The sequence below is a fragment of the Protopterus annectens genome, chromosome 5.part0, assembly GCF_019279795.1.
Source record: "Protopterus annectens isolate FY-2018-M chromosome 5.part0, PAN1.0, whole genome shotgun sequence".
NCBI classification, from domain to species: domain Eukaryota; kingdom Metazoa; phylum Chordata; order Ceratodontiformes; family Protopteridae; genus Protopterus; species Protopterus annectens.
Window position 1 is genome coordinate 1,354,933,796 of NC_056735.1, and position 26,064 is coordinate 1,354,959,859.

General features: G+C 45.2%; 1 protein-coding gene across 2 annotated transcripts in view; it reads right to left on the reverse strand.

Moving 5' to 3' along the window:
• Window positions 1–1,904: 1,904 nt before the first annotated feature.
• Window positions 1,905–26,064, reverse strand: part of CCDC90B (coiled-coil domain containing 90B) — a 525,698-nt gene continuing 501,538 nt past the window's right edge. For both annotated transcript variants that reach the window (XM_044071152.1, XM_044071153.1), the window contains exon 9: window positions 1,905–3,150. In XM_044071152.1, coding sequence (XP_043927087.1) covers window positions 3,095–3,150 — 56 coding nt within the window. In that variant the 3' untranslated portion in view covers window positions 1,905–3,094. The remainder of the gene's footprint in view (window positions 3,151–26,064) is intronic.

Below are 26,064 nucleotides of genomic sequence, written 5' to 3' on the forward strand. Positions count from 1 at the left end.
ATGTCAAGATAATAGCATGAAAAAATGTTTTAAGCTATCCTCCCTTCTGCATCTATTTACTCCTTTTAACTTGAAAATGTATGTATGGATTTCATTAGTTATGAAAACTTTGAACCTTGTATGTTTTTTTTCTATTTTAGAAATATAAAAGGGCTTGCATCTGTTCATATGGTTTAATCTCTCTCTATACAGAGATATTCCGTATCATGATACTATTCTAATAAATAATGTGTTTGCATCCAGAATCTTTGATAGTCTGGGTATTGAACTTAATAGCTGCATGATATTAGGTGTTAACAAATATAACCCTCCCTGGGTTATAAGCATAGTGCAAACATGATGACTTTATACAAGCGGAGAAAAAAAAAAACAACAAAAAACAAAACGGCCCTCTGGCCAATCACAACAACACACTCTTAGGTTTCCTCAGTGAATCTTAAGTATAGAAGAGACCATGCTACCCTCTACTCCCATTAAAGTGTAGATCAAACTTTACCAACTTTTAGACGCTTAAAGTGCAGAATCTCAACTAATAACACTGTAGAACATCAACAGCACTTTTAAACATCAAGAAGTGCAATGCAGCAAGGGTCTATATCACAATGTTGAACTTACAAAAGTTCGATCATTGTAATATCGAACCCTAAAGTCCGAAACCCAATAAAACCGAAAGCACAGAACAGCGATTTTTTTCCTAGGGAAAGAAATCGCTGTTCCATAACAAAAAAGATAAAAAATAAAAAAATAAAAAATTAACCTTAAACTTAAACTAAAGTGGGAGTCTGTGCCCCCCACACCCCCCTACTTAAATATACCAACTCCGAGATCGCAGCACAGTGGAGGAAATAGCAAAGCCCCAAAAATGGCCCACCAATTTTTTTTCCTGGGAAAAAAGTCGATGTGCCGAGGCTTCGCTATTTTCTACTTTCCGACTTTAGGGTTCGATATTACAATGTTCGAACTTGTTTTATTTCAACGTTGTAATATAGACCCATGCAGCAAAGTAAACTACTTAACTGGCTTGGACGAGGCTGGAAATCAGCAAAAACTTTCATTTCTAATAGTGTGGTCACCAAGCCTTGCTGAACTCGGGTCTATATTAGTTCGCCAAAATGAGATTTCAGTGAACACCTAAACATTGATAGCACTTCAGCAAAAATCGTCTCAGCGATTCGCTGAATTTACGAAGGGCAAAGAAGTAGTTGGCCTACTACCAAACTTTGCCCTTTTCTACAATGTAGTGTGATCTTGGAGTTGGGATACATAGTTAGGGGGTTGTGGGGCAAGGCCACCCACAATTTACTTACATGTCAGTCCATTGTGGTGCAGGGCAACTATTTACTTGCCTTGGTAAATTCAGCGAATCGCTGAAAAGATTTTCATAGAAGTGAGGTCCATGTTTAGGTGTTCACTGAAATCGCATTTTGGTGAACTAATATAGAACCGCTGAACTCTGTATAAATGAGCCAAGTGTCACGTAAATGTGACAACATTATACAGGCAGAGAAAAATCAGCACAACAAAACAGCCCTCTGGCCAATCACAACAGCACGCACTTGTATTTCTACAGTGAATCTACAATGGATACAGCATGAAAAAATAAAATAATCCAGCAAAGGGGAAGAATGAAACCTTACTACACTAAAGTGGAAGGGTTTAGGCTTAATTGACAAAAATTAGCATTCTAAAAATGATCAAATTCCAAGATCCAACACCAGAACCTTAAGACGTTCAATCAAGATAACAGACCTGGCGAGGTTACCCAAAGAGACAGACCAGTTGCTCTTTAAACTGGAAAGTAAGCTGCCAGAGGATTTGCCTCTTTTTGGTTTGTCATGCCCAGAACTTCACCCACAGTATAAAATGATCTGTACCTGATTTCACATGAACGAATAAAACCAGAAAACATTTTATGTTTTAATAACAAGTGGTATGCAATACTTTTGGAACTAAATCAGTAATCTGGATTTCCTTTTACCTGGAATTTCAATGCACTAGAACTTTGATTGCATATTAAACTAGACTGATGGCAACTGTTACTATTCTGTGAAAACAAAATCATGATATACAGTTAAGAAAACTCCAGATTATGGATTTCATATAAAAGTACATTCATTAACAGCACAAACGAATTACATTAACCATCCAACCTGTTAACATGAATAAACTGAGATGATAAAGAACTGCTGTACCATTCTATAAAAATGAATCCAAGGTCTGGGAATTAGCTTAAGGATGCAACACTTAAATAATTAATGTGAACCTTCTAAGTGACTGAAAACAAGGCCACAGTAATGAAGAACTCAATAAAGCTCTAAACTGACTCCCAAAGCAAGTAGCTAAAGGAATGGCACAGGGTTGGTAAGGAACTTCAAAGTGATCCATGCAATCTGGTCCAATAATCAATAAAATATAAGATACTATAGGCCTGCTTTCCTCCCAAGTGCTAGTTTATACATAAAATGCACATTTCAGTTGGCAATGTCATCTCCCAGTTATGAAAACCTCTGTTTGGGTAAAAGCAGTATGTGTAAATGGAAAACCTACTTTTAATTACCTTTTGTCTTGTTAGCATGCCAGCTGCTACTTCTGTTTCTTCTGATTGCCTGTCTGTAAGAAGAAACTATGCTTTAAGCTAGAAAATCTTCTTTTCCCACTCTGATAACATAAGAATAATAAATCTTGCTGGGGTCAATTCCTCTGTGTTTGCCACCATGTAAAGCATTTATATCTGTACTTGTTAGAAGTGGTCATTCTTACTAAATAGTGAGCTAACAAGCCAAAATTAAATCCCTGGGCATTTAGTTCCATATTCTTAGTGGGACACTGATCCTGTACCAAACTCTGCCTTCCTAGTCTCCTTACAGTCACTACATCATATAGTATTCCCCACAGCCGCATGCTGTATCTCACAGCTGCACCAAATCTCTGAGCATTATGGTAAATGGCCATGGTAGTGTAAGGAGATTATGCCAGCCTCACTGGACACTAACTTACATCAAGTGCTAAACAAACCCACCCCCCCAAAAAAAGTGCAGTTTCATGCGAATATCATGGCAACTTTATTGTTATGAAGATTCCTGGAAGTTTCCATCTATTTCCAAAGACGGTAGAATCCAAGTGCAATGGCCAGGCACGCAAAGACAGAGGCTGAAAAATATAAACGAGAAATGTGATGAGTGACAAGTCATTCTGAAAAAAGCAAAACACAGTATGCATGAACAAAACCTAAGAAAAAACATGTACACAACTTCTGTACTAATTAAAAAGATTACTTGTTCACTGAAATGCTGAGTGCAACATTATTATATAATTTCATCTTAAACTCTCCTGTTTAATTATGACAAATATTAATATCTTCCATACAAATGTGTCACCTTTTTAATACAGAATGTACCCAAGTCGTGCTAGTACTTGATACTTTACTACAGTCACAGCAGAACAATATTTAACCATATGGCAACCCTGCTGTTGTGGGGTGGTAATCTGTCTGTGGTCTTTCCCTCAACAATGTCATTCTTTGTTATGCATAGGGGAAGAATTCAGGGTAGGGCATACAAAAATAAGTTTCAACAACCCATGAATAATGGCATGTCCTGGGCTTGATTCTTACCTCACCTGGCTATAAGGCTATGGAAAATGAGTGGTGAGAGGAAAAACAAAAAAATCTAACAGTGCCTGACTGTAGAAAGGAACACAGCAACTCAGAGTGGCACTACTGCTGGACTCTGTCTTGTACAGTGAAATACCCTGCACAGCTACAAGTAAAAAATACTTCCCTTTGCAGAGTTTGTTTCATATATTTGGTGGAATAGTATCTTGTAACCATTCCGAAGTACTAAAACAGACAAGCAAAGTTTGAAGAAATTAAAGTATGACCTACATTACTTCAATCAGCATTGGCACACTGGAGAATTATTTTTCTTGGAATAATGAAAAGCTGATTTTAGCTTTAAGATGTGAAATATTTGAAAAGGTGTGATGTTTAATGTTTAACTGTGAAATTGTTCCACCCAGGGGATAACAGCCATATGGCACATCAAAACTGAAGGGATATTCCCAGTTTTCAGGCTGTGTGATTTTACAGTAGGAATAATTAGATACGTGGAGAAAGAAGCCTCCACATGGGAAATACAAGAATCTTGTCCCCTGAAAATCCATCACTTGTACTTTCTTCTCGTATCAATTACATTTTTTGCACGACAGGATTTACTCTGGCCTTTACTAGTGTTACCTGAGATTTTTACTTCAGATTTGATTTCTGTTTGGCACCCTTGGTTTTGGATTTTACATTCAATTACTTTGTACTTGACTACATTCTTTAGAACTAATTTGAATATACCGGCGCATGACTCTTAGTAAGACTGTCAGGTCCAGGTTCCTACTTTTAAGAAAATGCATGACTAAATAGATAAAAAGGCAAGCTAGATATAATTAGAAGTTATGTACTCACCATAACGTTCCATCTGAGTAGGTATCTTCATTTGTCTGCAACCTTTCGGATACGGATCTGATCTCGGATCCGAGTCGGCAACTTCTACCACAGCATAGATCAGAGCTCCTAGCTCCTCCCTTTACCCATAATCCCCTGCCAACCCTGACTGACCTCAGATCAAGTTTGCCCGATATAACAACTGTTACTGTGCTCCAGAAGGGGCTTATCTAAGACAGATCCTAAACAGAATCCCATAGGTCAGGGGGAAGGAGGGGGGGATGGTTGCAGACAAATGAAGATACCTACTCAGATGGAATGTTATGGTGAGTACATAACTTCTAAATCTGAAGTAGGCACTTCATTTGTCAGCAACCTTTGGGACAGAGTCCCCAGCTACCTGAATCCTGGGTGGCCGTTATGGAAGAATATTCTGGAGCACTGCAGAGCCAAAGGACGCTCTACCTCTGGAAACAACATACAGTTTGTAATGGCTGATAAAGGTATGAGATGAAGCCCAAGTGGCTGCTGAACAAATATCATCCAAGGGAACCCTAGATCTAAAAGCCGCCGAAGTAGCGAGGGCCCTAGTAGAATGAGCACGGACTCCCTGAGGTGCAGGCCTTCCCGAGCTCTGATAAGCCAAGAGGATACAACTAGCTATCCACCGTGACAGGGTAACTTTAGAAACAGACTTGCCTAAATTGGTTTTGGCAAAGGAGACAAACAACTGGTCAGATTGCCTATGACCAGCAGTTCGATGAATATAAAAGCGTAATTGTCTGTGCACATCCAAAGAATGCAGTTTGTACTCTCCTTTGTTCTGGTAATTGGGAAAGAACACGGGAAGATTAATAGATTGATTAATATTAGCTTCCGAAGATACCTTAGGCAGAAAGGACGGATTGATCCTGAGGTAAACTCTATCCTGATGGAAGGCCAAATACGGCGGTTTAACACTGAATTACTCAGAGACCCTTTTAGCTGAAGTAATGGCCACCAGAAAGACCGTTTTCCAAGAGAGGTATTTAAGATCAACCGTAGCCGCCAGCTCGAAAGGGGGGCTTGTCAAGGCCTGTAGAACCAAAGATAAATCCCATGGGGGTACTACCTCCCAGACCAGAGGTCTGAGAAGGAAGGTACCCTTGAGGAAAGCTTTACAGAGCTTGGAGGTAATTAGAGGGCCCAATTCATGCCCTACATGATAATGAGAAATAGCTGCTAATTGTACCTTGACTGTAGAGCAGCTAGCCCCCTGATGAAAGAGGGTAGTTAGGAAATCCAAAACCAACGTAAGAGGCGCCGTGAAAGGGTCTAAGTGATGGTGCTCCGCCCAGATGGAGAAACGTTTCCACTTACTCCGATAGACCCTTCTGGTGGACGGTTTGTGTGCTGCTACTAGGATGGCTTTGACTGGTGAGGAAATTCCGGGAGTCCTTATCAGGAGTGGAACTGGAGCAACCAAGCAGTCAGCTTGAGGTTGGCCAGGTTAGGGGTCGGAAGACCCAGAGGGTGAGTAATGAGATCCGGGAGGGGATCCAGAATCCAGGGTGGATGAATCAGATGGGACCACAGGTACGGGAACCACGTTTGACGAGGTCAGAATGGGGCAATGAGGATCATTTTGCTCCCCAACCGACTGGCTTTCTGTAAGAGCTTCAGCATCATGGGCAATGGAGGGTAAGCGTAAAGGAGACCGGGAGGCCAAGCATGTACCAGAGAGTCTCTCGGGGACTCCCCCTGAGGGGGGGATTAGAGCAAAGTAACTGTTGCATTTGGTATTTGAAGGAGAGGCAAAAAGAGGTACATCGGGGAGGCTTCTGATTTTGGGGGTTACAATAAAGGGAATTTGGTAGCCTCTGGATATAATGCGAAGCACCCAGCGATCTGTTGTTATGGACTCCCACATTGCTAGGTGCCTCGAAAGACGCCCCCCGACTGTCTCCAGAGTGGAGCAACCGGGCAACCCCTCAGGGGGTCTGCGTGTGCCTCTCAGAGAAGGGTTCTCTGGACCTAAAATTTCTGGGACCCCCTCTGCCTCTAGGGCGGTGTCCTCCCTGTCCTCCTCTGCCACGAGAGGACTGGTTGTCCGGAGCAGACTGGGACTGATGCGATTTCCGGAACCACATCTTCTTCTGACCCTTTTGGTTCTTAGAAAAGGACCTCTGGGGAGCAGAGAAGCGGACTCCGACGGCAGACAATGTCTTCCCGTCTTTCTCGCTCTGGACTAAAGTGTCGCGAAAGGTTTTGCCAAACAGTGCAGAACCATCAAAGGGGGCATTCGCGAATGACGCCTTAAAGGGTTCCGAGAAGACACAATGTCGGAGCCAGGCTTGGCGCCTCATTACCAGGCCGGCTCCGCCAGCTCTAGCGGCTCCTTCCGTGGCGTGAGATAAGAGCCACATAGAGGTGTTAGAAACGGAACGTAGAGTAGACATTCGGGAGGAGTACAGCTGCTTGTCCCCTTCCGACATGGACTCTGGGAGGGAGGCAGCGTATTCTTTTATTAGATCTCGCTGCATCCGGATGACGTGTGCCATATAGTTCAGCGCCCTCATGGAGAAGGTTGCTGAACTGAAGGCCCGCTTCCCAAGGCGGTCCATCACCCGAGACTCCTTGCTCGGTGGGTGGACCGCGGAGCTCTCCTGAGCCAACTCCCTCTTGGTGGCCGCCACCAACATGGCATCCACGGGAGGACCTCTGCTCCAGTGGGTTCTTTCTGCAGGGGGACTCAGGATCCTATCTGGGCGCTTGGGGACTGGCTCTACAGTGTCCGGCTCCTTCCAAGCCCTAGTGGAGATAAGGTCCACCAGGGGGTCGGGGGGAGGGGACACCAAAGAGGTAGATGGCCCTGCTTCAAACGCCTCTAGGAATACGGACTCATCGGAGGAAGCCTTGGGGGCAGACCACCCTCCCCTAATCCTGAGCATTTCCATGATGTCTCCAAAGGAGACATCCTCGGGGGGTGACCTTGGGGAGCCTTCCCCTTCATCTAAGTCCATATCTTCCGTAAGGGACTCGGGGGAGTCCACGTGCCTCCTCTTACACTTAGCCTTGTGAGGAACCTCCTCGGGGGGGCTGTCCGAGGAAGTCTCACCAGCAATGTCATGTTCCAAAGGAACCCCCAGAGGCGGTGAAGCAGGCTGCCCAGAAGGCCGGGTGATGGGAGCCTGAACCAGCTGAGAGAGAGTGCAGGGGGGAGCCGAAGCCAGGACCGGAGGCCCGGATGCACTCAACAGTGCCCTCTCCACCACAGCGAAAGCCGAGGGGGAGCCACCCTTGATAGGATCCGAGAGTCGGCTCCCACTCGGATCCGAAGCGGGGACCGGACCAGGGGCCGAGACCATCGGATCCGAAGGACCCGTGTGCTCCGACCGAGATGGAGCCGAAGTCACACCGAATCCCTCGGATCCGAAGCTCAGCCCACGGCTCCGAGAGGTCGGATCCGACAAGCTCGAGGGACCAGTCGGAGCCGAAGTAACCAGTACTGTCGGCTCCGACCTACCCCTGGATCCAACGCAGCTCGGCTCCGAATGCTCCGAACCCGAAAAGCGGGTCGGAGAAGGAGCGATTGGAGCAAAAAATGGGGTCGAGCTCCCGAGGCAAGAGCACTCCCATCTGCAGCTGGGCCTGGATGAACCTCCTCATCATCCGGTCCATGTCTGCATCTCACATGCTAAAAGTGGACCTCGAAGAGGCTACCGAGGCAGACCTAGAGTGCCACCTCAATGACCTCGACTGGGACTGGGTCACCTCCTCCTCGGGTCCCGGTGAGAAGCAAGGGGACCGGAGCTGAGGCGGAGGCGATCCAGAAGCTCTGGATGGAGAAGCTCGTTTGGCTGGCGGGGCCGAGGAGGAGTCCTCGGCCCGCCGCTTATGGTGCTTCTCTTTCCGTTTAGTTTTCCCGGCCTCCCTCTCCTCCGGAGCCGAAGCGGGAGGTTGAGTCCCGACCGGAGGGAGGGAGGCAGGGGTGGCTGCCACCAAGGGCTGGGTAGCGGCCACAGATGCACCGGAGGCCGGGGCCGAATCCGGGGGCAAAAGGCCCACCAGAATCAGCTTCGACCTCCGGTCCTTAAGTGCCCTGGGGTTGAACGCCGTGCAAATCGCGCATCCCGAGGAGAGGTGTTTAACCCCAAGGCACCTAACGCACTGGGTGTGGCCATCCGCCGGTGAAAGCTTATTGCCACACTCGGTGCACTTTGAAAAGATGGCTTTAGGGGCCTCCGACATGGTAGCACAGAAACACACTCACTAGGCCCCTACACACACCACAAACACACACTACGACCAGCGAGGGTAGGGAGGAAAAATAACCACAAAATAGATTAAATTGAGAAAGATATAGGGCTATGGGGTACCTAAACACTTGCTCTCACTCACACGAAGAAAAAGATCTCGCTGCATCCGGATGACGTGTGCCATATAGTTCAGCGCCCTCATGGAGAAGGTTGCTGAACTGAAGGCCCGCTTCCCAAGGCGGTCCATCGCCCGAGACTCCTTGCTCGGTGGGTGGACCGTGGAGCTCTCCTGAGCCAACTCCCTCTTGGTGGCCGCCGCCACCAACATGGCATCCACGGGGGGACCTCTGCTCCAGTGGGTTCTTTCTGCAGGGGGACTCAGGATCCTATCTGGGCGCTTGGGGACTGGCTCTACAGTGTCCGGCTCCTTCCAAGCCCTAGTGGAGATAAGGTCCACCAGGGGGTCGGGGGGAGGGGACACCAAAGAGGTAGATGGCCCTGCTTCAAACGCCTCTAGGAATACGGACTCATCGGAGGAAGCCTTGGGGGCAGACCACCCTCCCCTAATCCTGAGCATTTCCATGATGTCTCCAAAGGAGACATCCTCGGGGGGTGACCTTGGGGAGCCTTCCCCTTCATCTAAGTCCATATCTTCCGTAAGGGACTCGGGGGAGTCCACGTGCCTCCTCTTACACTTAGCCTTGTGAGGAACCTCCTCGGGGGGGGCTGTCCGAGGAAGTCTCACCAGCAATGTCATGTTCCAAAGGAACCCCCAGAGGCGCTGAAGCAGGCTGCCCAGAAGGCTGGGTGATGGGAGCCTGAACCAGCTGAGAGAGAGTGCAGGGGGGAGCCGAAGCCAGGACCGGAGGCCCGGATGCACTCAACAGTGCCCTCTCCACCACAGCGAAAGCCGAGGGGGAGCCACCCTCGATAGGATCCGAGAGTTGGCTCCCACTCGGATCCGAAGCGGGGACCGGACCCGGGGCCGAGACCATCGGATCCGAAGGACCCGTGTGCTCCGACTGAGATGGAGCCGAAGTCACACCGAATCCCTCGGATCCGAAGCTCAGCCCACGGCTCCGAGAGGTCGGATCCGACAAGCTCGAGGGACCAGTCGGAGCCGAAGTAACCAGTACTGTCGGCTCCGACCTACCCCCGGATCCAACGCGGCTCGGCTCCGAATGCTCCGAACCCGAAAAGCGGGTCGGAGAAGGAGCGATTGGAGCAAAAAATGGGGTCGAGCTCCCCCCCGGAGGGGGGGGGGGAGGCAAGAGCACTCCCATCTGCAGCTGGGCCTGGATGAACCTCCTCATCATCCGGTCCATGTCTGCATCTCACATGCTAAAAGTGGACCTCGAAGAGGCTACCGAGGCAGACCTAGAGTGCCACCTCGATGACCTCGATGGGGACTGGGTCCCCTCCTCCTCGGGTCCCGGTGAGAAGCAAGGGGACCGGAGCTGAGGAGGAGGTGATCCAGAAGCTCTGGATGGAGAAGCTCGTTTGGCTGGCGGGGCCGAGGAGGAGTCCTCGGCCCGCCGCTTATGGTGCTTCTCTTTCCATTTAGTTTTCCCGGCCTCCCTCTCCTCCGGAGCCGAAGCGGGAGGTTGAGTCCCGACCGGAGGGAGGGAGGGAGGCAGGGGTGGCTGCCACCAAGGGCTGGGTAGCGGCCACAGAAGCACCGGAGGCCGGGGCCGAATCCGGGGGCAAAAGGCCCGCCAGAATCAGCTTCGACCTCCGGTCCTTAAGTGCCCTGGGGTTGAACGCCGTGCAAATCGCGCATCCCGAGGAGAGGTGTTCAACCCCAAGGCACCTAACGCACTGGGTGTGGCCATCCGCCGGTGAAAGCTTATTGCCACACTCGGTGCACTTTGAAAAGATGGCTTTAGGGGCCTCCGACATGGTAGCACAGAAACACACTCACTAGGCCCCTACACACACCACAAACACACACTACGACCAGCGAGGGTAGGGAGGAAAAATAACCACAAAATAGATTAAATTGAGAAAGATATAGGGCTATGGGGTACCTAAACACTTGCTCTCACTCACACGAAGAAAAAGATAGAAATAGGAAAACATTTTTCTCACAAAACTTCACTCAGTAGCAGGAGCTCGAAATCCAGCTTGTAGTTTGAAGCGCGGCAAACTAGATCTGAGGTCAGTCAGGGTCGGCAGGGGATTATGGGTAAAGGGAGGAGCTAGGAGCTCGGATCTATGCTGTGGTAGAAGTTGCCGGCTCGGATCCGAGATCGGATCCGTATCCCAAAGGTTGCTGACAAATGAAGTGCCTACTTCAGATCGTTACTTTACATATTACCTAAGACTGTACTATAGTTAGCATAGTTCATCTCTGGCACAGTCTTTCAACTTACACTGGTTACTTCTTTTAGGCACATGATAGCATCAATTAAACTAATCAACTAAGAAATTTATGGTGCAGCAATTTTTCCATAACCTTTTTCCTTGTCCACGGTGTCTTGCACAATGGCTTTTAACTTCTCCCAGTTGGCTCACTTGTTCTTCACTACAGGGAAAGAACCAGGAACTCTCCAGACCAGGTTAGAGCACTATGTCTCATTTATTCCCTAGCTGGATGGCCTAATCAGCCCATTCATTTCCCCAGTGAGATGAAGGCCAGGCAGTAGGAAAAAAAGACTAACTGTTGGACCCAGTGGACTTGGTTCCTCTCCTGCTGAAGCTCCTAATCCCTTCTCTTGACACACTACAGCTCTGCAGGTGATGTCAACCAATGGGGACGCATGCATGCATCAACATGCATGTTAATTCTCAACATTTAGACAGCCTGTACTCTGCAGGCTCAAACTTTGTGACTGAAACATCTGTGCTCACTTAAGGTGTCTGTTATCCAAGTGAAAAGCCAGAACCACATGCCTTCCTCCAGGATGGTTGAGCAAACAACAGCTATTCAATCCCATCCTCTCTGCGCCACTTTCATCATTATCCATGCCACTGATCAAAAATGAGTCACTTGTGCTGCAGTCAAGGCTTCATCTGTCTAACCCACGGCAGCAGGGTTTCTTCCATAACTATTATGACATATTTCTTTAAGAGCATTAGGATACAGAATTAGATGTGTGAGGTAATCAGAACAACAGGAGAAGAGATAAATGCCCTGTCTTTACATTGCTGGATAGGTTATACAGCTTATTCAATGAACAGCCAATCATGTGAAGGTTTCTTCCATAAGCACTGAAGAGATACTTCACAGAGGCAGTGAGTGGCTACAGACATAATGCATACAAGCCCTAAGCAGGTATACTGAGCTTCTCTCATAAGAACTGGAAGCCAGAAAAATAGTTTACATAGACAATACCAGACAGAAATATCAAGAAATGAAAAGGACTGCCACAAAAGCAGGAGTCATCATAGGTCAGTTGCTACCACCTTCCCAACTGTGGTGAAAAACAGTGAAGTTGTATCTTTCTGGAAAGAAAACCACAGCATTGTGGTAAGTTAAAATTACCAGCACAACTAAAAATCCAATTTAAATACAACTGTTTTAGGGATGCAGGTGAGCAAATCTTAATTCTAAGTGTATCTGTACTCCATTAGTTGGAATGTCACCTAACAAAATATTTGTACTGCATTTTTCTGAAATGCAACTTTTCATGTCATGAAAGAGATGCTCTGTATCCCACATAACCTAACTTCTGTCATTTTTCTTCTCTTGTACCAAGTCTCTCATAGGTTGAAAACTGCCACCTTACTATTTTTACAGAAAAAAAATCAGTATTAATATACTATGGCCTTTACTGTAGTTGTTCTCCTTGTTTCCATGTGTACGTTCAAATATGTTGACAGCTGGAAATACAATGATGTTTAGTATAATGCATGCATATTTTGTAATTGTTTTGATGTTTACTGTGTTTGTTTTGTCGTACTCTGTATAACAATTACCGAATGGCTTGGGCCACACCTGAAAAGGATCTATGAATCAGTCTCGCTATGTGGTTAACAAAGTTTAGTCAAACATAAATATGTGACATGGGTTTTGCCAGCATAATGAGTCTGATGATTCCAACACTGGAGAACAAGATATGCAGTATATAAGGAATAGCCTCATGCACTTTCTCATCCTGCAGCTGGGAGCTGTTCCAGGTGGAAAGCTAATCTATCATACTGTCATGTCTGTCAGTAAAGCTGCAGTTGCCAGTTGTGCAATTACACAAACTTCACCATCATACTTCATTATACTGCAATTAGAAGTTTGTTTTTGGCAAAAAGGTTAGTCTATCATTCCATCATTTTGGGGGTACACAGACTTAGCAAGGCTACAACTCTGCAGAAAATACTCATGCCAAGCAGAAAAATTCTTATAATAAAACTACCTACCAAGAAAAAGTTGTGTCCTATAAGGAAATGAAAGCATAAGGATGAAGGAAAGAGGAATACCATTATGAAGACACAGACAATTTAATCATGTACTACTACAGCAAATATCTCAGGCATTATGCATTATGATAAATCATTTCCCTGTCTTCAGTGTTGGACGGGTAAAATAGGAAGCTAAGAAACCAAATGATGAGTGGTAATCACTTGGACAGCTGCCTTAACAAAAACTATCTATGGAGGCTGCATCACTGTTGCAGTATTCTTTACAAAATGGAGAGTACAAAAGCTCAAACAGGAAACTTGGGAGAAGGTAGGCACAGAGGAGCCCTCTAGAAACCCATGCAGGATAGCTCTGGCAAAGCTAGCTGTTGCCCTGGAAGTAACATCCAATTTGTAATGCTTAGTGAAGCTATGGACAGAAGTCCAAGTACCAGCCTCAAGGATGGAATCATTATCCAAACTTTTGAAAAAAGCACCAGAGGAAGCAAGAGCTTTAATGGAATGAGCCCTTACACAGGTAGAAAGACACTTCCAATAAAAGCAATAACAAAAAGAAATGGTCTTAGAGATCCAAGAGGATATAGTTTGCTTAGAAACAGCCAAAACTAGACATCTGGGATTAAATGAAACAAACAGTTGCAGAAATATGCAAATGGCCTTAATATTTTCCAAATAATATCTGAGCTGTCTATGCAAATCCAAAGTGGGACTAACCTTCCCACTGGCAAACTGTGGCGAAGGAAAGGAGGAGGGCAATTTAATAGACTGATTAACAGACAACTCATTAAGCACCTTGGGGAGGAACAGCAGTAACGGCCTGGAGTTCAGAGACTCTCTTAGCCTAAAGTAAGGGCCAAAAGAAGATCAATCTTCCAAGTACAATGCTGCAAGGAAGCTGAAGCTGCAGGCTCAAAAGGAGCCTGAGCCAATTTTTCAAAAACAAAACTGAGGTACCAGGAAGGTAGCATAGGCTTCCTGGGAGGCCTGATATGAAGGACACCTTTAAGAAACTGTTTGACCTCAAACCTAGAAGCAAGAGGGGGATTCAATGGCAGACAAGCTGAAATAGCTGAAAGGTGAGCTTTACCAAAAGAATATGATAATCCAGCATGGAATAATTCACACAAATAAGAGAGAACCAGAGGGATCCCCACATAAAATGGATCTTGGTTACGGGAAAGGCACCAGACAGATAATCTCTTCCATTTGGACAAATATTTATTTATTTATTTAATATTTGTTAACTGGGAAAGTCTGACTAGGACAGAGCCTATTTTCAGCGGAGCCTTGTGGAAAAACACTCCAGATGCATGTCTTTGAATGTGGGAGGAAAACAGAGTACCCGGAGGAAACCCATGCGAATGCAGGGAGGACATGCAGACTCCACACAGAAAACACCCCAGCTGAGAATTGAACCGGAGAACATCTTGCTGTGAGATGACAACATTAACTGCTACACCACTGTGCTGCCCATATGATTTCCTGGAAGTGGGTTTCTGGCTTTGTGGAGAACACAAGGCATGTCCTTAGAAAAAAGGTGCCTAAAAAGGATCAAAACCCTATCATCCACAGCATCAATTGAAGAGGGGACAAGTAAGGATGGATCAGAGACCTCTTGTCTTGTGAGAGAAGGTCCACCCTGTGAGGTAACTTGTGCTGATTGCCCTCGGCTAAGTGAAAAAAGGGGGAACCAATGCTGTCTGTGCTTTATCTTGAGCAGGACTCTCAGAATCAGAAAAAGGGGATTGAAAGCACAGAGAAACATCCCCTTCCAAGGAACAGATAGGGTGCTCACCTTCCAAGCCAGAGGACTTGGGACACTGATGCAAAAAAGAGGAAGTTGTCTGTTCAAAGGGGAGGGGCAAAAAGATCTTCCTCTGCAGTACCCTGCTGATGGACAAAGTTCAGAAACATCTCTGTGAAGTATCCATTTGTGAGTCTGTGTACTGGATCTGCTCAGAGTCTTGGCAGTATATTTTGCACTGAAGGAATGCATGTCACTCAATATTGGACAGCTAAATCCCACACCTGAAGAGCCAATCTGCAAACAGGGTAGGACTGTGTTCCCCCTTACTTATTGATATACCACATCAATGTGGCATTGTCTGTAAAGATTTTGAGAGGCCCTGGAAAAAAGAAGGAATGGAAAGTCTGAAGAGCAAAAAGCAGAGCACTCATCTCCTTTACGGTGGTGTGATCTGACCTGTCATGAGGAGGCCAGAGACCGTGGACCTTGAAGGACCCAAAGGAAGCCCCCTCCCCCATCCGAGGCATCTGTAAAAAGTTTCTGAGAGGGGACAGGGGGTTGGAAAGGTATGTCCTGGGTTGAGGAAAGGCTAATGAATTCACTGCCGAAGCTCTGGTTTGAGCTATGGAAGGAAAGGAACTAAAAAATCCAGTGGATGGCAGTGCTAAAGCCACACTGACTTTAGGAACCACTGTAGTTTTCTCATATGGAATCTGGCTAGAGACAGCATAGGAATGGTGGAGGAGGCCATTAATCCTAGAACCTTGAAAAAATCCTTGACCGTGACTGAAGCCAGAAGAACGGATTGAAACAAGGTGATTAGAGAAAAAGCCTTGGGTGGAGGCAGGGATGGTATGGATCTTGCAACTGAGAAACACATGATCCTGAGAAGGAACCAGGATTGACTTCTGCAAGTTTAAGGTAAAACCCAGGCACTGTAAGTGACAAACTGGAGGTGCTCAAGCAAGACATCAGAGATGAAGCCTGAATGAGCAGGTCATCCAGATAAGGAAAAATTTGAACTCCTCTTGTCCTGCAAAAGGCAATGATAGGAGCGAGGCATTTGGTGAATACCCCTGGTGCAGCAGAAAGGCCAAAGGGCAAAGCAGAGAACTGAAATGTAAGGAAGAAACAGAACCAAACAATATAAGAGGCTTTCTACTAGTTTTTACTGCAGCTGGACTGATTTGTATTTACTGTGGAAACTACCACTCCCACTTCAAGTGCTATTTAAGTTGATGTTGTTGTCTTTCGGCTTTTCCCAGTTAGGGGTCGCCACAGCGGAACTCCGGTCCGCGAATGATTGGCAGTAGATTTTGACGAACGCCGAGGTGCCAGCTCGACGTTCAACCTTCAACGAAGGCATGCCCATTTACGCATGTCTTTCGAACGTCCACCCAGCCATGGGGAGGACATGCAGACTCCACACAGAAGGCACTCCCCTCACTCCAGCCGAGAATCGAATGGGAGAACCTCTTGCTGTGAGGCAACAACGCTACCGCTGCACCACCGCGGATTTTAAGTGCTATTTAAGTAATTGTTCTTAAAGGTATTAACCATTACGTCTTATGGATCGCTCATCTGTGCTTACTAATAAAGAAACTGCGAATTCAGCATATCCTGGATTGCATTTTCTACTTGATTTATTATGTTTTAGAGATTTACTTGAGCAGACTGCTTCATTTTATGATTTATTTATTTTTTTTAACAGTTAATACCAGTACTAGGTTCATACGGTTTCAAATTTTGGGAGTATTTTTGTATAGTTATTCCACTGAGAACACTTGCTGGAAAGTTTCTTACAGTGTTTGGTTTTTTGGGCCAAGTGTGTGATACTTGGCTTACTGAAACTTTGAGGGACTCTTCAGATTTTGTCCTGTTGTCAAGGAAGAAACAGAGAAACAAAAACTTTCTTAAAAGAGGATGACTAGGGGTGTGAAGATAGGCATCCTTGAGATCCAGGGATACTAAAAAAAGCCTTGGGGAAGAAGAACAGGGAAAATGGTTTCAAGGAACAACATCTAAAAGGACGGGACCTTTAGAAAGGTGTTAAACTGAGAAAGGTCCAGAATGGGTCTCCAGGTGCTTTACTTCCTGGGAACCAGAAACATCCTGGAATAAAACCTTTTTCCTTCTTGGGCAGGGGGCATGACTTGAATGGTGCTCTGGGCCAAAATGACCTAAAGCAAGTTTGAAAAGAAAGGAAAGAAATCTGTTCCTGAGGAGGTTGAGGGATGTCCAAAAAAGGAGGAGGGGATTTCCAGACCATAAAGTATCCCTGGAAGATGATGGACAAAACTCAAGTGTCTTGAGTGACCCTTAACCAATTGGGAAGGGATAAAAGAAGAGGGGAACCTGACCCAGGGAAAGGGGAAGCAAATTGTCAGATAGAACCTGGTTTATCTTGCAAAGGAGGCTTCTAAAAAAGAGAAGTCTGAATAGATTTAGCAGGGGGTACACACCTAGGACCCTTCTTAACTTCAGGATGAGAGCGAGGCTGTCTACATACAAAAGCAGATTTGGATGGATAATTCCTCTGGAACTTAGGGATAGGAGACACAAAAATATGTTTCAGTTCCTGCAAGGCCTTGAATTTATCCTGGAGAGACTTGAAAAGCTCAGCAACAGCAGAACCAAAAAGGTTCTTATTATGAAGAGGAGCATCCATCAATTTATCCTTTGGGATAATGTTCCTCCTTGGTCTTCTTCCCCTTTGGGAAAATCTCGGTTCCCATGAATTACCACAGCGATGGTAGTCCGCTGAACACAGAAGGCGTTATAAGAGATCTGGAAACACAGGTTGACAGCAAACCCTCTTTTGATCACCACATTGCCACTGTGATCAGAAAGTCCTTCTATGTAGCACATCTCATTACTAAGGGTTTTGCATTCAGGAAGAAAGAGGTCATTGTCTCCCTCTACTCTTCCCTCATTAGGCCAATCATTGAGTACAATGCCCCATTTGGCATGTACCTCACTAAACACCTGCAACAACCGGAGAGGCCGCAAAAGTACCTCACAAAGAAGATCCTAGACCTTAAACATTTGTCCTATATGGACAGACTTAAAAAAAACTCCAACTATTCTCTGTCTCATATCGCCTACTTAGAGGTGATCTCTGCTTGATTTACAAAGCCATGTTTGACCCAGCTCTGTTAGAAATGCTATATCTAAAAAATCCCAGTCTCTCCGCACTACAGACTCCAGAGACCTCAACCTCATTACCACAATCAACAAAACATGCTGGAGGGACAGGTTCATAACCCAGAGACTGCCCATGCTATGGAACAGACTTCCCATACATGTCAAGCAATGCACCTCACTGGCCCCCTTCACGAGGAATCTTGATGAGTGGATGGGAAATAGAAAATTCACCCCAGTGGCTTTACTCGACAGAAGTACTGGGAACTAAGGTCGGGTGGCAGGATGTCAGGGTAATCCTATGGGCTAGGCTTACAAAGGCTTCAGGGCCATTAGCCTAGTACACACCTATGAACCTATATCATCTGGTAAGGGCTGGAGACGAAGCCAAGTGTAACAATTCAAAACAGAACCAGAGGCAGCAGCTCTAGAGGAAGCATCAACTACCGCATAACTACATTTAATAGAGTGACAAGTCGCTTCACAGGTACAACCCCACAGAGAAAAGGCTGAGCCCTTCCCCTCTGAATCAGGGAGATCAAAGACTGCCTGAGATGCTTTGGAAAGAAGGTCTAGAACATACCTACTCATAAGAGGCTGTTAATTAAGAGCCCGAAAAGCCAGGGTGGCAGCACTATACACCTTTTTCCTAAAAGTCTGACAACTCTACTATCCGTGTCTGAATGAAATAGTTAAGTAGATGGGAAAGGTTTAGAAGTTTTATCAAAAGAGAGAGATATTACAGAAGGATCAGCAGAATGGCATTTGTACAAGAGCTTACAATCATCAGGCACCCTGTAAAATATATAAGGTTTCTTAGGGGATGGAGGTTAAGAGTCAGGGTCCAGAGAAGCTGCTGAAAAGGTATCTAGAAGGGCAGCCAAGACAGGAGGTACAGCAAAGGGCTTAGGAGATTCAATTTGGAGGAGTTCATAATCCCTCTTTTGAATATCAGAAAACAAGAGAACAGTCCCATTTGAAATATTCCATCATACAAGAAACAGTGTCCTCAAAAGAGAGTTTCTCCAAGGGGTGTGGCTCTGAATTAATAGAATCCTCGTCCTCAGATCCATAATCCAAGGGAGGAGTATGCCCAGAATCCAAATCTTCTTCAGATGACTCGTGCTCTCTGGGTCTCCTAAGGGGAGTAAAAGACCAAGGAAAACAGGCATAGAAACTCCTTGAGGAGGCTTTAAGGCTATTAAGGCAATAAACAACCGCTGCGTAAAATCCTGCCATTCACGCTGGGGATCTTAACAGCAGGGGGAATATGTTTAGTTTTCTGTTTTTTCTTCTGGGGATCATCTGCCCTAAAAACCCTACGTGGTTCAGACCCTTGTCTATACTCAACCAATGTAGTGGGAATTTCATCCCAAACAAGGATTTGCGATATCCCCCTCGGTCCCTCAGAAATAATCAGCCTGCAACACCTAAGTGGACGGCAGCAGAGCCTCCAAGTATGTCCGAGAAGTCAGATCTATGCCCGCCTCCAACTGGGTGACGGCAGATGAATCTGATACAACTGAGTGAGCCTCTTGGATTTCACCAGCCTTAAGAGAGACATCCATGGTGGGCAGGACAGCAGCTGAATCAGACCTGAGTTTGTTGGCCTTTTTCTTGGCAGGTGGCTGATTTTCAGGACGGGAAGATTCTGCCATAACACCTTATACCAACAATTTAAGATGATGGTTCTCCAGGCAAATTGATACAGAGGAATGACTACTAAGTAGGGTCCTGGGAACGAATGCTTGGCAGTTAGAACACTGCGTATAATCACGAGAAGCACTTAAACATAAAAGACGCCGCTCATGATGCTCTTTATGGAGAATCTTCCTCCCACACTGACACACCTTTCTGGATAACATGCAAACTCACAAAAAATAAAAGTAAAAATAGATAAGAAGAAACTCAAATGGGGCACTTGTATGAAACAAGTCTCGGTAACCAGCACAGAAGGTGCAGCATTCAGACTGATGAACAATGACGGTATTTGGACAGGAGGCAAAGAAGTTCTAAAGTATGTACATCCATATATCACCTTTATGCTCTATGCCTTGAGCAGGGAACATAAGTGTGAAGTATTACATCTACAAAATCTTAGGCTTTGGTATACTGGTCAGACATTGGGGCTACCCTTAGCATGGGATCTCTTATGTAAAGAATACTGTAACAGTGATATGGAAGGTCATCCATCCTTACAATTATTTATTTTTATTTATTTATATTTGTTGACCGGGAGAGTCCGACTGGACACAGGTCCGTTTTCAGCGGAGGACTGGGGAGAAAAGCTCCACATTATTATTTGCATTATACAGTTAAAAAAACATAGCATTTAAATATAGACATTAGTCCAGTTAAGGATGCAAGACAAGAAGAAAACAGATGTAAAACAGCTGTAGAGCATAGTACAATTTTAAAATATGGTGACATATACTAAACATGGTTAAAATGTAGTTGAGATTCATCAGTGAAGAATTGATACAAACTGATTTTGAGTTACACAACAGCCATTAGCAGTTGTTGCTACAAGAAGTTAGTATTAAGTGGTAGGTAGCTGGTAACATGAGTAGCCAAGCTTGCTAAGAGTAGGTTGTTGATAGGGGGATGAGATAGGTAGTGGGTGGAGGGAATAAATGGTATTAGAGGGGGTGGGGTTGCAAGGGCATATCTGGCAAGTTTTGAAGTGTGATTTTAGTAAGGATTTAAAGTGGGTGCAAGAAGTTACAGAGGTAATTGAGGATGGGAGGGAGTTCCAGAGTTTGGCTATAGTGCAGGAGAATAATGTTTCTCCAGCAGAGTTAATGGCTCTTGTGACCTGTAGGATGTTTTTGTGGCTGGATCTTAGTGGTCTCGTGGTTATGTAGGGTTGGAGTAGATTCTGGAGGGATGGGACTTTTAGTGGTTGGTTTATTAGTTTGTGGGCGAGTGTGAGTTTGTACCATTGAAGGAGGTGGGGGAGCTCTAGCCAGCCCAGTTCTGCTAGTGAGACAGTGGTGAGTATGGTAGGAAGCTCCTGTGGCAAATTTGGCGATTTTGTTGTAGCAGGTTTCGAGCTTATTTAGATCACATTGTCTAAGGTTAGTAACTATTGGAGAGGCATAGAGTAGGGTAGAGATAAGATGAGAATTTGCTACCGAAATTTTAGCTGCTTTGGTAAGTAGCTGCTGATTTCTATAGAATGCTCCTAGTTTTTTGTGCACTTTTTTAATGGTCATGGAAATGTGAATGTCAGAGTTCAGTTTATTGTCCATTTCTACTCCTAGTAATTTGGTGTGTTCTGTACGATGGATGGTGTTGGTGTCTTTTGCTGTGATGTTAAAGTGAGAGCTGTCTAGGGTAAGTTTGGTGGGTTGGAAGATTAGTAATTTTGTTTTGTTTGGGTTGAGTATTAGTTGGGCATCGGATAACCAAGTTTCAAAAGAAGAATATGCTTCCTGTGTGACTTTTTGCAGTTCTGGTAGGGAGTGGGCTGTGCAGATGATGATTGAGTCATTTGCGTATTGTATGAGTGTGCCATGTGTTGTGGCTGAGGCTAGATCATTGGTGAAAATAGAGAAGAGTAGGGGCCCCAGGATGGACCCTTGGGGAACTCCTATGGAGACTGGTAGTTAGGGGGATAGGGTTATCCTGCCAAACAACTGCTTGTTGGTGGCCAGATAGGCAACTCTAACCAGTTGATGACTGGTTGAGAGAAGGATAGGTTATTGAGAAGAGAGATGAGTTGTTTGTGTGGGACCATATCGAAAGCTTTAGAGAGGTCTAGGAAGGCAGCTGAGGAGAGATAACCTGCACTTTTATTTTGTAGGATAGTGTTAGAGAAAGAGAGTAAGGCGGAGGTGGTGCTATGGTTAGGTCGGAAACCGTGTTGTGTGTTGGAGAGGAGGTTGTTAGCAAGGAGGTGATCTGAGACTTGAGAATGAATGCATCTCTCTAGTATTTTGGAGAATGGCGAGAGAATAGCTATGGGGTGGTAATTGGTTAGATCTGTGGAGGGGCCTCCTTTGTGTAGGTGAATTATGTGTGAGACTTTCCATAGTGTAGGAACATAACTTTCTGACAGAGATCTGTTAATCAAGAGTGATACGGAGTAGGCTAGAGCGTCAGCTGCAAGTTGAATGTATTCACCTGGGAGGTTGTCTGCTGCTAATCTGGTGGTTTTAAGTTTAGCTAGTAGTTGTTTTATTTTGGCGGTAGGAACAGGAGAGAAAGAGAAGCTAGATGGGAGATTGTTAGTTCTAGTTGATGGTGTGGGTTTAAGGGGGGGGGTTGTGTTGTCTAGCTAGTGATAGTACGGTTTGTGTGAAGTGATTGTTGAAAGAGGTAGCAATATTTGAGGAGGAGTAAGTTAAGTTAGGAGTCGGTGTACTTACTTTACCTGGGTGGAGGATGGAGTTTATTGAGGACCAGAATTTTTTGGGGTTATGTTGGGAGGAGGTAAGGGCAGACTGGTAGTATTGGATTTTGTCCTGTTTTATAAGCTTTTTGGTTCTATTGCGTAGTTCTAGGAATTTTTGCCTAGTAGAGGGGGTTTTGGTTTTGCGCCAGTTGTCCTATGCTTTATCCCTGTTTTTCATTTCAGACTTCGTGTTTTTTTGTAGCCATGGGGATTGTTGGGCTCTAGTTCGGGAAGGTCTTATGGGGGCGTGGTAATTAAGGATGCTTAGGAATGTTTTATTAAAGCAGTCAACTGCGTCATCTAGTTTGAGGTATTTTAGAGGTTGCCAGTTACAGTCTTTTAGGGATGAGCTGAATGAGAGAGGGTTGAAGTTAGTTTTTTTGTGTATTTGACGGTAGATGATGGGTTTTGCTTTATAAAGGTGTTTTCTTAGTAAGAAGGTTGGGGAGTGATCACTGAGGCTGTCAGATAAGCAGCCTGCTATATATGACTGGGGGCTCTTATTGACTAGTATCCAATCAAGGGTAGTGTGTTTGTTGGAGTTATTTATCCTAGTAGGTGACTGGACTAGTTGGGTGAAGCCATGAAGATTTATATGATGGGTTGGGTGGTTGCTACAGCAGGATTGCCAGTCAGTGTTGGTGTCTCCTAGAATTAAAGTTTCTTGGGGTAGGTGGTGGGTAGTCCAGCTGAGGAGGTTTTCAAGTGGAGGGATGTTGTGGCCAGGTGGGAAGTAGCAACCTATTATGTTTAGGGTTTTATTTTGGTTTATTTTAAGGTTGGCATATATCATTTCTTCCTTCCTTCCTACAATTAAGGTCTCTGGGGTCAGGAAAACTGCTCGTAGCTTTGAATGGCTGACAAGTTCCTCTCTCTTTGGGGATGGGGGGTTAACAAGGTGTTTTTTTTTTTTTTTGCATGTTGGAGATGAGGTGAGCTGTTACCTTGCCAAACTAAAAATCCACAATGAAACTCAGCAACAGGTTCGTATACAGAAAAGAAAAATCCCACACAAGACTGTTCAGGAGTCTTCATAAGTCCAGGGCTCTTCCAGCCAACAACAAAGTTCTATGGGCATGTATTGAATATGAATCCAGTAACAGCTCAAAGTCTAATGCAGCACCTAAATCCTCTGGCATACATATAACACAAAACAAATCATAGCAGCTGTTCAACCCAGAAAAGAAAGCACTGTCCAAGCATGCAACCTGCATTTTCACCCAGTCAGCCAAAACCACGACCTACATGGATATTTCCAACAGCAGGAATGAGTGACACTGAAAAAGTGAGCTGTATACTTATAAATGAAATTCTTTGGGATGGCACCACAAGTGGAATTCATCCAATTTTGGCGATTCTCAGGGAATGTATCCAAGAGATCGCCCACTGCAGAAGTGTTTCTAGGGAGTACTCAAATAAGGGTAGCAGAAAAGTACAGTTTTGTACATACCATAAATGTAGTTGTTCGAGTGTAAACACTGCTGCAGTCATTACACTTGGGTTATCCTGCCATCAGGCGGTTCCCCAGTCGGCCTGAGTTCCAAAGTCTTGGTCCGGCGTCGGTTGCTGTCACCTCCTCCCTGACATCAGTGCGACAGGGGTATATAAGATGCAGCCAATGCCATTTTCTTCAGTTTTTCTTGCCACAGATGTTAGGTGCCCCCAAATAGGTAGGCAATTCAAATTGTTAGTAAAGTATGCAAAAGAAAAGCAAACAACCATTTTCAGTTACCAGCAAATACTCCCCATAGGTAGTAAAGGGTAGAAGACCTAGGTACATACCAGCAAGTAAGAGGGGAAGGAGGGAGGGTAACCTGGACTGCAGCAGTGTTTATACTCAAACATTTACATTTATGGTAGGTACAAAACTGTACTATGTTCATCGTGTTACACTGCTGCAGTCATTACACTTGGGTGGAATCCCAAAGCTGAGGTAGGCAGGCTGGTTCTATAAGGCATTAGGTGGCTACAAGGCCCTGCAGCACAGCAGTGGTGAAGCCAGCTCTGGTTTTGGAGTATAAAGGCAAATGGTAATGCTTGGTGAAGGTATGCACAGAACTCCATGTTGCTGCTTCCAAAATATCCTTGGTAGGCAGTTGAAGTGGCTGTTGCCCTGGTGGAGTGAGATCTAATCCTGCTAGGTAGAGGTTTCCCATGGTGAGTACAGCAGAAACGTATACAATGTCCTATCCATTTTGAGATAGTCTGTTTTGAAATGGCTTTTCCCTGTGCTCCTGCAGCATATGCTACCAATAATTGCTCAGAGTTTCTGAAAGCTTTGGTTTTGTCCAAGTAGAAGCTTTACTGCCTGTGAATGTCCAAAGAATGTAGAAGTCTCTCCCCTTTGTTCTGTGGTTTTGGATAAAAAAGTTGGCAAGTGAATAGTTTGGTTTAGAGCCACACTTGATACTACCTTTGGCATAAACGTAGGGTTAGTTCTTAAAGACACCCTATCCTGGTGGAAAATGAGGAAAGGCTCCACTGCCATTAGTGCCTGTAATTCTGAAACTCTTCGTGCTGATGTTATTTCCAGTAGCAGAGCAGTTTTCCAAGAGATGATTTTAATTCTGCTGTGTTAGCTGGCTCAAAAGGAGGTAAAGTTAATTTTTCTAAAACAAAGTGGAGGTCCCAAGTTGGGGTAGGTGCTCTACGGGGCGGTCTTATGTTTTTAGCCCCTCTGAGGTACTGTTTGAGCAAAGGATTAGAAAAAATTGGTGGATCCGTGTTGTAATGAGCAAAAATGGCTGAGGTGTGGATCTTGATGGATGAGAAGGAGAGGCCCTTGTCCAGCATCTCAGTTAAATATTGAAGTATCTGAGGAATGTTTGGGACAAGAGGGTCAAGGCTGTGCGCCTGGTTCCAGGCACAGAATCTCTTCCATTTATCCAAGTAGGCTTTCCTGGTGCTAGGCCTTCTGGCCTCCAGAATGACATCCATAACAGCTTTGGAGAGAGGCATTGCTTGCTTGACTAAGGAATTTTCCATGCAGCTAGGTTTAAGGTCTTTAGCTGGCTGTGAATTATCTGATTGTTGTGCTGTGTCAGCAAATGTGGGATTTGAGGCAAAATCCAGGGTGGTTCTTGTGCTAAGTTCTTTAAGACTGGGTACCAGTGCTGGCATGGCCAGTCTGGTGCAATCAGGATCATCTTTGGCTCTTCTTGCCTGGCTTTTATGAGTACCTTCGGAAGGAGAGGTAAAGGACGGAAAGCGTATAGTTGTAGGTTTTTCCAGATGAATGAGAGGGCATCCACTTTCCATGCTTGTGGATGGTAACTCCTTGTGCAGAATTTCTGTAGCCGGCAGTTCACTGGGGATGCAAACAGATCTATGTCCGGGCTCCACCATTTTTGTGTTATCATTCTGAATATTTGTGGATTCAATTCCCATTCGTGGGGATCCATGATTTTTCTGCTTAGGTCATCTGCCAGTGTGTTTTTCTCTCCTGGCGGGAATTGTGCTTGCAGATGAACTTGGTAGTCTAGAGCTGTGTTCCACAATGTCATGGCTTGTCTGCAGAGGGGGTAGGAGTGTGTGCCCCCTTGCTTGTTTATGTACCACATAACTGTGGTGCTGTCTGTCTTTAGTAGTAGTTGTCCTGGATGCAGCAGGTCCTTGAAAGCTATAAGTGCATTTTGTACGGCTAGCATCTCTTTTTTATTGATGTGAAGATGCCTTTGCTCTGTGGGTCACTCGTCCTGAATACATTTTCCTGCCATGTGTGCTCCCCAGGCGTAATCCGATGCATCTGTTGTGAGTG